This window comes from Dipodomys spectabilis, unplaced genomic scaffold, assembly GCF_019054845.1.
Source record: "Dipodomys spectabilis isolate Male_0828 unplaced genomic scaffold, ASM1905484v1 ptg000018l, whole genome shotgun sequence".
In the NCBI taxonomy this organism is placed as follows: domain Eukaryota; kingdom Metazoa; phylum Chordata; class Mammalia; order Rodentia; family Heteromyidae; genus Dipodomys; species Dipodomys spectabilis.
In genome coordinates this window covers 4,778,062-4,790,563 of record NW_024870695.1, presented here as the reverse complement: position 1 = coordinate 4,790,563, position 12,502 = coordinate 4,778,062, and the positions used below count along the sequence as shown (strand labels likewise).

Genomic DNA, 12,502 nt, shown 5'->3' with positions numbered 1-12,502 from the left:
GAAATGTATTACATATAAAATGTGAAGATTTTGAAAGTAGAAGCAACAGAGTAGTAAAGAGAAACTTGCCCTACTGGATATAAATGCTATCATAATTTCAAAAACGACATAGCACAGGAAAAGACAAATTAGTTAAGAATTGTGGATGAGTCCCCTGGCACTGGTGGATCTTGTCTGTAATCCTAGCTACTCAGGAGACTAAGATGTGAGGATCACAGTTCAAAGCCAGCTGTGGAAGTAAAGTCCAAGAGACTTTTTATCTCCAGTTAAGCACCAAAAAAGTCAGAAGTGGAGCTGTGGCTTAAGTGGTAGAGCACTATCCTTGAGCAAAAGAAGTCAGGGACAGTGCCTAGACCCTGAGTTCAGTCCCCAGGACCAGCACCCCTCCCAAAAAATGGATGAATATGAACATATTTTATAATAAAAATGGCTTTTCCTTTTATCCGAGTTCCTCAGGAGGCTCAGATCTGAGGTTATGATTTGAAGCTCAGTAGGGCAGGAAAGTCTGTGAAACTTACCTCTAATTAATCACCAAAAAGTTGCAAGTGGTGCTGTGTTAAGAGTACTAACCTTGGGCAAAAAATGCTCAAGACAACTCCAGGTCCTGCTTGAGTTCAAGACCCAGGATCAGCAACCGCCTTCCCCGCTCCCCCTCTCCCCCCCAAAGGGCATTTATGCCAGGTACCAGGTGACTAAGGCCTGTAATCCTAGCTACTCAGGAGACTGAGATCTGAGGATCAAGATTTGAAGTTAGCCCAAGCAGATAAACCCAAGACATTCTTACATCATTTTTTTTTTTTTTTTTTTTGGTCACTCGTGGTGCCGTCCTTCAACTCTTCAGCTCAAGGCTAGCGCTCTACCACTTTGAGCTACAGCACTACTTCCAGCTTTTACTGCTTATATCGTGCTGAGGAATTGAACCCATGGCCTCATGCGTGCAAGGCAAGCACTCTACTACTGAGCCACCTTCCCAGCCCCACTCTTACATTCTTATCTCCTGTTAAAAATCAGTAAAAAGCTGGAAGTAGTAGATGCCAGCTGTGTGCAGAAAAAGCCCAATGAGAATTTGAGTAATTGAGTTCCAGCCCAAGTACAAAACAATAGCAACAACAATAACAACAACAAAAACCCACCAAAAAAACAAACTGAATTAAGCAACCAACAAACCCAAGTGGCTATTAATTTTTTATTTTTATTTATTTTATTTCTTTCTTTCTTTTTTTGTCTGGTCATGGGGCCTGAACTCTGGGCTTGGGCGCCGTCCCTCAGCTCTTCAGCTCAAGGCTAGCACTCTACTACTTGAGCCACAGCACCACTTCCGGCCAGGGCCTCATGCATGCAAGGCAAGCACTCTACCACTGAGCCACCTTCTCAGCCTTGGCTATTAATTTTTTTATGTACTATTTCCCATAGAAATTTGTAGAGAGCTGTGGTAGGTATGGTTCCCTACTCATCTGTTTAATAGTTTATCATAGTAGTTTCAGGGTTGTTTTTTTGTTTTTGTTTTTTGGCCAGTTGTGGGACTTGAACTCAGGGCCCAGGCACTGTCTCTGAGCTCTTTTGCTCAAGGCTAGCACTCTACCACCTTGTGGGACAGTACCACTTCTGATTTTCTGGTGGTTAATTGGGGATGAGACTTGCTCAGACTTTCCTGCCCAGTCTTAGCCGCCCCGTCCCCTGCCCAAGTACCTAGGATTATAAACAAGGGACACCAGTGCTCTGCTAACTGTATCTCCACCCCGACCTTTTTTTTTTTTCCCCTTGGTATTTTCTTTTTTGGCACTGGGATTAAATCCAGGATCTTGCACTTGCTAGGCAAGCACTTTGGCACCAAGCTGTATCCTGGCTAGAGTGTAAATCTTTTATTTATTTATTTATTTTTTTATGGGTCATGGGGCCTTAACTCTGGGCCTGGGTGCTGTTCCTCAGCTCTTCAGCTCAAGGCTAGTGCTCTACCACTTGAGCCATAAGTGCCACTTCCGGCTTTTTCTGCTTATGTGGTGCTAAGGAATTGAACCCAGGGCCTTATGCATGCAAGGCAAGCATTCTACCACTGAGCCAACTCCTGTCCGAGAGTGTAAATCTTGTTAAAATTTATTTTATTCTCTCAGGGCCTTAAAATTCATTTTATTCACTCAGGGCCTTGAGCTTGCTAGATGAATCTTCTACCATTTTTTTTCCCCTTTAGGTTTTCAGACAAGGAGTTTTGGATTCTTTTCTTGGAGGCAGACCTTAGATCAGGATCTTCCTTTATATGGTCATTTACCTAATTGGGATTGCAGATGTTTGTTCTCACCGTTTTTGCCTGGTGTTCTTGAACCAAGATTCTCCTGACTTTGCCTCCTGAGTAGTTCTATTTTATGCATTATATTATTAGCCATATATTAAAGAACTTTTTTCTAAATGTAAAGATTAAGACCCATTAGTTTACCAAATCTTAGTTACTTTTATTAAGCAAATAACATAGAGAGGCTTTTACTAGTGATTGTAGTTTTATTTATGGATATAGTTATGTTACTAGAAGACCATTTGATTTTATTTTAGTTCTTACAAATTGTTTTTTCTCCATCCTATTTAGGTGGTTTCCTAGAAACATGATTGATTGTTGGACTTGATCTCACAGCACAGTGAGGACTTCTTTACTGATAATGTCAAGTTCAGGATATCCTCCCAACCAAGGAGCATTCAGTACAGAACAAAGCCGTTATCCTCCCCATTCTGTTCAGTACACCTTTCCTAGTACCCGCCACCAGCAGGTAAGGAGCAAAATGCATACATGTTTTGTATTTTATCTTTCTATTTAATGTTCATTTGTCAGAAATCAAATGTACTTTTTTCTTTATGTACTTTTTTCTTCATTATGAAAGATTGGGAATCAAAGTTTGGAATAATTATCTTTATTTTTTTACTGTTTTTTTTAATAGATTTTAGAGATTGAGCACGTTTCTGTTGTTTTTTTTTGGGGGGGGTGGGAGTACAGTAATTGATAGAAAAGAAGAAATTAAAGTTAAGCAGGGTGCTGGTAGCTCATGCCTATAATTCTAGTTACTCTGTAGGCTGCAATCCAGAGGACCAAGATTTGAAGACAGCCCCATCAGGAAAGTCCCTGAGACTCTTATTTCCAATTATCCACCAGAAAGTTGAAGTGAAGCTTTGGCTCAAGTGGTAGAATGCTGGCCTTGAGCAAAATAATCTAAGGGACAGAGCCCAAGCCCCAGTATTGCTTAGAATTTCTAAGTTAAGACCTATATTTTGCATTCCATGTTCTAGTTGAGTTTTAAACTGGCCATATAACTTGGACTGAGTGATAGCTAGCAAAGGTAAAGAGGTCTTTACCTTTTTTTTTTTTTTTCCCCAGTACAGGGGCTTGAACTCAGGGTCTGGGCACTGTCCTTGAGCTTCTTTTTTTGCTCAAGACTAGCACTCTTCCATTTGAGCCACAGCACCACTTTTGCCTTTTTCTGTTTATGTAGTGCTGTGGAATCGAACCCAGGGCTTCATGCATGCTGGGCAAGCACTCTACCCCTAAGCCACATTCCCAGTTCTCTTTACTGTCTTAAAGAGAGTTAATGTTAATTTGGAAAACATAAATTCTTCTCCCCTTTCTCTTCCTCCCCTCCCTTCCCTCTCCTTTTTTGTGTTGCTAGACATTGGGCTGAGGGCCTAAGGGATAGACAAAGCTCTACCATTGAGCCACAGCTTTGGTCCTGTCTTTTTATTGTGTAGAATTTGTATAGCATTGACAATTTGTGGTTTCTTTTGGTTGGTCATGGGGCTAGAACTCTGAGCCTGGTGTTGTCTCTCAGCTCTTCAGCTCAATGCTAGCACTCAACCACTTGAGCCTCAGCGCCACTCCTGGTTATCTAGTGGTTTATTGGAGATAAGAGTCTCACGGAGCTGTGCACTGGTGGCTTATGCCTGTAATCCTAGCTACTCTGGAGGCTGAGATCTGAGGATCATGGTTCAAAGCCAGCCTGGGCATGAAAATTCTGGGAAGAATTTAAATTATCTTAAAATTTTAAATAGTTGCAATTTTAAATAGTTGTAATTCAGTTTATGTGTTTTTTCCCTTCGTTCAGCTGGTACATTTTTTATATTTATTTATTTTGTTATTTATTTATTTATTGGGCAGTGGGGCCTGAACTCTGGGCCTAATCACTGTCCCTCAGCTCTTCAGCTCAAGGCTCGCGCTCTACCACTTGAGCCACAGTGCCACTTCCAGCTTTTTCTGCTTATGTGGTACTGAGAAATCGAACCTAGGGCCTCATGCGTGCAAGGCAAGCACTCTACCAGTGAGCTACCTTCCCAGCCCCAGCTGGGTACATTTTCTTGCTTAAGATTTCATATTTAACCAGGCACAGGTGACTTACTCCTATATTCCTAGCTACTCATGAAGCTGAGATCTGAAGATGGAGGTTCAAAGACAGCTCAGGCAGGAAATTATCTCCAATTAACTACCAAAGAACTAGAAGTAGAGCTGTGGCTCAAATTATAGAGCACTAGTCTTGAGCAAAAACACTCAGGGACAGTTCCCAGGCCCTGAGCTCAGGCCCCAAGACCGGCACCAAATAAAATAAAATAAAATATTTCAGTCGATTATAAATTGTCATGATATTCCCTTAGCCTTTCAATGTCTTTGCCGATATGGTGAGTATTTTCCTCACTGATAGTGTTTTGTTCTTTCTTTCTTTCTTTTTTTTTTTTTTTTGTCGGTCATGGGGCTTGAACTCTGGGCTTGGGCGCTATCCCTCAGCTCTTCAAGTCAGAACTAGTGCCGTACCACTTGAGCCACAGCACCACTTATTGTTTTCTAGTGGTTTATTGGAGATAAGAGTCTCACGGAGTTTCCTACCTGGGCTGGCATTGAACTATGATCTTCAGATCTCAGCCTCCTCAGTAGCTAAGATTACAGGCTTGAGCCACCAGCACCTGGCTTGTTTTGTTCTTTCTTAAATCATAGATTTGTATCATGGTAGATTGTTTAAAGAAGAAGTTTTGGTTTTATTTTCCCATTGGTTTCTGTTTCACCAATTTTTGCTCTTTATTATTTTCTTCCTTCTAGAATAACTTGCTTTTATAACCATTTCTTTTGCCATCAGAACTGGAAGCTACACTGTATTGTTGCTTCTTTTATATTTTTTTCTGTTTTTTATTTTAATTTTTAAAATTGTTATTGTATAGGTGATATGCAGGTCTGGGAAGTTGGCACAGTGGTAGAGTGCCTACCTTGTGTACATGAGGCCCTGGGTTCAATTCCTCAGCACCACATAAGCAGAAAAAGCTGGAAGTGGCGTTGTGGCTCAAGTGGTAGTGTGATAATCTTGAGCTGAAGAGCTGAGGGACAGTGCTAGGCCCAGAGTTCAGGCCCCAGGACCGATAGAAAAAAAAAGGTGATGTACAGAGGGGTTACAGTTACATAAATCAGATAGTGAATACATTTCTTTTTGTACAATGTCACCCCTTCCCTCGCTTTCCCAGTTTTTCCCTCCTGTCCCCATCTATAAGTTATAGTTTATTTTTATCATAGTGTTCTAGGGAGTGCCACTGCTGCATTTGTTCACACTATGTCCCTCCATTTTCTTTTATATTTAGGTGTTTTTGTTTTATTTTTTTTTATTTTTTGCTGAATATATCCTTTAAAAATTCTTTCAGTGCCGGGGGGTATGCATTTCAGTGAGGCCCTGAATTAAATCTCTAGCACCACCAAACCAAACTCAAAATGTAAAAAAAAAAAATCAGTGTTTGTAGTTGGGATAATTTACAAGTGCTTCAGTTCTCAGGAGTTTGTAGTCTTAAAACTTGAATGAATGATGATGTGGGTATTGAGTTTGTGGGTTCAAAGTTGTTTTTGAGTTGAACTTGGAATATATACTGTGTCTATTTGCTTTGTGTTGCTGATAAAAGTCTGTTTAGTATCCTTGTTACATTGTAGAATACTATTTATGGGAACTTACTTTGTTTCTTCTAATTTCCTGGATGTAAATTCTTTATTCTTTTGGTGTCATTGTAAAAATTTTAAATGAGCCGGGTGCTGGTGGCTCATACCTGTAATCCTAGCTACTCAGGAGTCTGAGATCTGAGGATCATGGTTCAAAGACAGCTTGGGCAAGGAAAGTCTGTGATACTGATATCTCCAATAAACCACTAGAAAACCTGAAGTTGAACTTTGGCTCAAGTGGTAGAGTGCTCGCCTTGAGCTGAAGAGCTGAGGGATAGCGCTCAAGCCCAGAGTTCAAGCCCCACGACCGACCAAAAAAAAAAAGTGATTTTTTGTTTTCATTAGTTGTTTTTTTTATTTTTTTTAATTTTTTTATTTTTTTCGGTAGTGGGGCCTGAACACTGGGCCTGAGCGCTGTCCCTCAGCTCTTCAGCTCAAGGCTAGCCCTCTACCACTTGAGCCACAGCGCCACTTCCGGCTTTTTTCTTTTTGCTTATGTGGTGCTGAGGAATCGAACCCAGGGCCTCAAGCATGCAAGGCAAGTGCTCTACCACTGAGCCACCTTCCCAGCCCTAGTTGTTTTTTTTTTACATTTAAAACAATAAAATTTAATTGTTAAGTTATTGTACAAAGGGATTACTGTTTCATTAGTCAGGTAATGAATCCATTTCGTTCCTTTTATTTATTTTTGGTGGTGGCGGCTTGAACTTAGGGCTTGGGTGCTATCCCTGAGCTTTTTCTTCAAGGCTAGTTTCATAGACTTTCCTTCCCAGGCTGACCTTAAACCATGATCCTCATATCTCAGTCTCCTGGCGGCTAGGATTACACGCATGAGCCACCAATGCCTGGATAGGTGTACATTTCTTTTCTTTCTTTCTTTTTTTTTTTTTTTTTCTGTTGGTTGTAGGGCTTGGACTCTGTGCCTGAGCGCTGTCCCTCAACTCTTCAGCTCAAGGCTAGCACCCTACCACTTGAGCTACAGTGTTGCTTTCGATTTTCTAGTGTTTATTGGAGAAAAGAGTTTCACAGACTTTCCTGCCCTGGATGGTTTTGAATCACGATCCTCATATCTCAGCCTCCTGAATAGCTAGAATTATAGGCATGAGCCACCTGTGCCCAGCTTTATCTGAGATTTTTTTCTTAAACTAACCTTGAGTTATGATTTCTATTATCGACTTATGGACAAAAGCTTTGGACTACTTTCTTTTACCTTCCTGAGCCTGAACAATTCAAATTTTATCTGTTCATATATTTTTTTCTTTTTTTATGTGGGGTTTACAGTTTGAACTCAGGGGCTGGGTACTACTGAGCTTTATTTTTTTACTTACTTTATGGCTATTACTTTTCTGCTTGTCACAACTCTTATTTTCTGGCTTTTTGGTGGTTAATTGGAGTTACATGGACTTTCATGCTAGGGCTAGTTCCGATCTGGGTTCCTCAGATCTCAGCCTTTGGAGTAGCTAGGATTATAGGCATTAGTCACTTGTGTGCGGCCTATTTATGATTTTTAAAGTTTTTTTCTTGACTTAGAATTCACATAACAAAATTTGCATAGCAGAAATTTGACTTTAAAAAGTATGTAATGTAATACTTTTAGTATTGTCACTATATTGTGCTTTGTTACCTAAATCCAGAAAATTTCCATACTTGAAATGAAACCCCATATCTGATAACAGGCCAGTTTCCCCCTTTGTTACTAGAAACACCTAATTTAGTCTGTCTCTGTGAATTTGCACGTAAATGGAATAAAGATAGTTGGCTTTAAACAAAAATCTGGTTTTTAAAACTTGCCCACCTTTTTTGTTTGTTTGTTTTTGTCGGTAGTGGGGGCTTGAACTCTGGGCCTGGGCACTGTCCCTCAGCTCTTCAGCACAAGGCAAGTGCTCTATCCCCTTGAGTCACAGCGCCACTTCCAACTTTTTTTTTTTTTAAGCATTCATTTGTCTCCTAGTATGTATTGATGTTTAATTTTTTTTTTTTCATGGTGAGTACTATTCTGTTTTTGTTCATTCATTGGTCAATTTGGATGTTTACATTTTTGGCTATTACTAATAATGTACTTTTGAAAATTTATTTGGAAAGCTTTTTGTTTATTTGCTTTTAATTTTTTGGTATATACCTTGCATTAAATTGTTGTTCAGAGGCTGGGAAGGTAACTCAGTGGTAGAGCGCTTGCCTTGCATTCCTGAGGCTCTGGGTTCGATTCCTCAGCACTACATAAGCACAAAGAAAAAAGCTGGAGGTGGAGCTGTAGCTCAAGTGGTAGAGCACTAGCCGTGAGCTGAAGAGCTGAGGGAAAGTGCCCAGGCCCAGAGTTCAGGCCCCACAACCGGACCCAAAAAAAAAATTGTTGTTCAGTAATTCTGCCTTTAAATATCTGTTTAAGATTGAGTGAAAGGAAGTTCTAGCCAGAAAAATTAACAAAAATAAAGTAGAAAAACAAGCTCTAAAACATTCATCTTGTAATCCTAGCTACTCCGGAGCCTGAGATCTGAGGATCAAGGTTTGAAGTCAGCCTGGCTAGATAAGTCAGACTGTTATCCTCAAATAACCAACAAAAAGCCAGAAGTGGAGTTATGGCTCAAGTGGTAGCATTTCAGATAGAGCAGAAAAGTCAAGTGAGAATGTGAGGGTCCTGAATTTTTTTTTTTTTTGTCGGTCATGGGGCTTGAACTCTGGGCCTGGGTGCTGTCCCTCAGCTCTTTAGCTCAAGGCTAGTACTCTACCACTTGAGCTACAGCACCACTTCCGGTGTTCTAGTGGTTTATTGGAGACAAGAGTTTCATGGACTTTCCTGCCCCGGCTGGCTTTGAACTGCTATCTTCAGATCTCAGCCTCCAGAGTAGCTAGGATTACTGGTGTGAGCCACCGATGCCCGGTTGAAGGTCCTGATTTTTAAGCCCTGGTGCCATCACAAAAAAATAGGAAAGGAAAAAACCCCCCAAAACCCAAACACCTTGGTAAGATGGGAAAACTATTATTCTTAACTAATCTGTTGCTTCTCTGGACTTTATTTCTTCATTTATAAATATGTATGGGTCTAACTTTATGATTTCTATAACTCTGATAGCTTACCAATTTGTGTAAGCACTGAATGCACGCTAGGATTTTATGTTGAACACATAATAACATAAACTTGAGATTTTACTTACTTGAGCAATATAGATTGGGAGTAATAAGCTATTAGAGGGATGAATAAATAGAACTTGATCTTGAAATTTCACTTGAATTTTTTCCAGTACTGGGTTTTTGAGCTCAAAGGTACATGCTTACTGAGCAGGTGTTCTGTACCTGATCTACATATTTAAATACCTCTCCCTCTTTTTTTTTTGGTCCTGTTTATTTTTTTTGAAATTGTGCCTAACTTTCTACTTTGGCATGCTTGTAGACCTAGGTCCATCTAATTTCAATTTTAGGTTTCTTGTCCTAGGTGGGATGATAGGGCATGCCACTGTGCCCAGTTATAGTTGAGAAAGGGTTCATGAACTTTCCCTCTGCACTGACCTCCAACTTTGATCCTCTTGATTTTTGGCCTCTCAAGTAGCTAGGATTTAGGCATAAACTATTGATGCTCAGGTTTAATAATAATAATAACAACAATAATAATTTAATCTTGTCAGTTTATTTGCTTATTTGTATTAACTCCTTTTATTGACCATCCTGAGACACTAACATATGTTTTTGTTTGTGATCAGAGAAAAAACATTTTGGAATGGACAGTCTGATTCTACTGTTTTGGCTTTTTTTTTTTTGGGTCCGGTCATGGGGCCTGAACTCTGGGCCTGGGCGCTGTCCCTCAGCTTTTCAGCTCAAGGCTAGCGCTCTACCACTTGAGCCACAGCGCCACTTACGGCTTTTTTCTTTTGGCTTATGTGGTGCTGAGGAATTGAACCCAGGGCCTCATGCATGCAAGGCAAGCGCTCTGCCACTGAGCCACCTTCCCAGCCCAGTTTTGGCTTATTTTTTTTACTGTGATTAAAATGTTGATTCTTTAGGTTTATTGGGGAGGAATTTACTGAGTAAAGAATTGAAATCATTATTACCATTTATGTCCATATTTAGTGTTCCTTAAGTAGTTGGTTTAATTTCATGATGCTATCTACTTTTTAGTTAATAGCTAATTTATGATTATTTTAATACCAGGAATTTGCAGTCCCTGACTATCGTTCTTCTCATCTTGAAGTTAGTCAGGCGTCACAGCTTTTGCAACAACAGCAGCAGCAGCAGCAGCAGCAGCTTCGAAGGCGACCTTCCTTGCTTTCAGAATTTCACCCAGGTTCTGACAGGTAATGGAATTTCTTTTATGTTCCCATCTAATGTTGTGTGACTATTTTAAATATTTTACTACTGAGCAATGGCTGGTCATAATGTTGTGTTTTGAACTCTTTATATTGGTTGATCTTTTGGAGTTTTTAATAATGTTGTTTTCTTCCTATTCCCTTTTCTTTCTGTTTATTTCCTTGTAACTCAACTGAGGGCCTTGCTCTTGTTAGGAAACAGCTTATCACTTGAGCTAAGCACTAGCTCAATAACAAGTTAGTATAACTTCTTTCCATAAGTGAGCATTAATGTTACAGAATGGAAAATTGGGAAGACTTAGGTTTGATTCCTAGTCAGTTTTGTGGCCTTGATCACTTAGTTTATGTGAACTGCCGCCATTGCTGCATGTTAGAACTCCATGGGGTGACCAAGTCTCATCACAAAACAATTAAATCAATCTTGAGTTAGGCTCAGACATTTGTCTAGTGTCCATAGTTTCTCATGATTCTTTTTTATGGCTGGGATTGCAAATCATTAATTTAGACTAGTTAGGCTTTTGTCTTCTAACCTGTAATAATGGAGATACTAATGATAAGATCTTTAAAAGATAGTAAATATTCTGTCGGTGCCCAGTGGCTCCTGCCTATAATCCTAACTACTCAGGAGGCTGAGATCTGAAGATCAGGGTCTAACTCTGGTAGGGGAGAAGTCTTTGAGCCTCTGATCTATTCACAATGGCCAAGTTGTGTAAACAGCCCAGGTGCCCTACAATAGGTGAATAGATTAAAAAAACAAAACATGGTATCTATACACAATGGAATTTTATACAATCATGGATGATGGATTTAGAACAAATCATTTTAAGTGAGGTAAGCTAAGCTCAAAATGGCACATGTTTTCTCTTATGTGCAGAAGCTGGCTCTAAAGTACTCTGGGACATGATAAACTATACTGTATTCTACACATTCATACACAGTGAGATGAAAGGAGGTTATTCTTAGGGAAGGAACACAAAGTTCAATGCCAGTATGCTTCTGATTATATAAAATATATTTATGGAAATAAACTCCAGGAAATAGAAACAAAAAAGTTGCTAGCTTTGAGATTTGTTGTCTACAATTAACCGCCACACAGCCAGAAGTGGAGCTGTGGCTCAACAAGTAACCTTGAGCAAAAAAACTCAGAGACAGCATCCCAGCAGACCCTTGGTTCAAGCTCCAGGACTGACGCACACAAAAAGTTAATCAATACTTTATTTTTAATTTTCCCTTTACTAGTAGAGTATTGAATTTAGGTGCTTGGGTTTGCTAGGTAGGTACTTTACCACTTAAGCCATGCCTGCAACCCTTTTTGTAACTGTCCTGGGCACTGTCCCAGTGCTTTTGCTTAAGGCTAGAGACACAGCTCCATTTCCACCTTTTTGGTGGTTAATTGGAATTAAGAATCTCATGTACTTTCCTGCTTGGGCTGAGTAGCTAGGATTACATGTATGAGCTATCAGAACCTGGCTAATTCATCATTTGTTTGTGTGTTTATGTGTCTGTGTCTGTAAGGGAAGAACAGCTAAAATTTATGCATTTAGCTTGAACTCCAAATATTGTACAGTTTTATTTATAATGCTAGTGTTGTATATTAGATCTTTGGAAATACAGCATAACCTGTATTTCTGCTACTCTGTATCACCTGACTACATCTGTTTTATTGTTTTATTGTCTGTTTTTGTAAATTTGGTTTTTCTTTTCAGATTACATATATAAGTGATACTGTGTAACATTTGTGTTTCTCTGGTTTCCTTTAGCAAAATGTTCTAGGTTCATCCATGTTGTAGTCAGTGGCAAAAGCTCGTTCTTTGTGTGTGTGTGTGGGGGGGGGGTGGTAATAACACTCCTGTGTGTGTTTGTGTGTATACATAACTCATTGTCCATTTGTCCATCACCTGATGCTTGTTTTTAAATTTTGGCTGTTGTGAATAAGGCTGTACCAAACGTGGGAGAGCAGAAATCTTTTATTTCTTTTGGATATATGTCCAGAAGAGGGTTTGCTTTGTCATATTCTTTCTGGTTTTCAGTGGGTTTTTTATTTTTGTTTTTGTTTTTTTTGGGGGGTGCCAGTTCTGGGGCTTGAAATCTGGTTGAGGGCTGTCTCTGAGCTCTCCCCTCCCCTTTTATTTTAAGACTCAAGCTTTTCCATTTGAGTCACAGGAGTCTCTCTGACTTTCCTGTTTGGGCTGGCTTCAAACTGTAATCCTCAGATCTCAGCCTTCTGAGTAGCAAGGGTTATATGGCATGAATCACCAGCCAGACT

The 12,502-nt window shown here is 39.8% G+C and overlaps 1 protein-coding gene across 21 annotated transcripts in view; it reads left to right on the top strand.

Annotated features, from left to right (window-relative positions):
- Ncor1 (nuclear receptor corepressor 1) overlaps positions 1–12,502 on the top strand; it is a 172,699-nt gene that overhangs the window by 21,082 nt on the left and 139,115 nt on the right. For all 21 annotated transcript variants that reach the window (XM_042672047.1, XM_042671893.1, XM_042671888.1 and 18 more), the window contains exons 2-3: positions 2,579–2,756; positions 10,082–10,224. In XM_042672047.1, coding sequence (XP_042527981.1) covers positions 2,649–2,756; positions 10,082–10,224 — 251 coding nt within the window. In that variant the 5' untranslated portion in view covers positions 2,579–2,648. The remainder of the gene's footprint in view (positions 1–2,578; positions 2,757–10,081; positions 10,225–12,502) is intronic.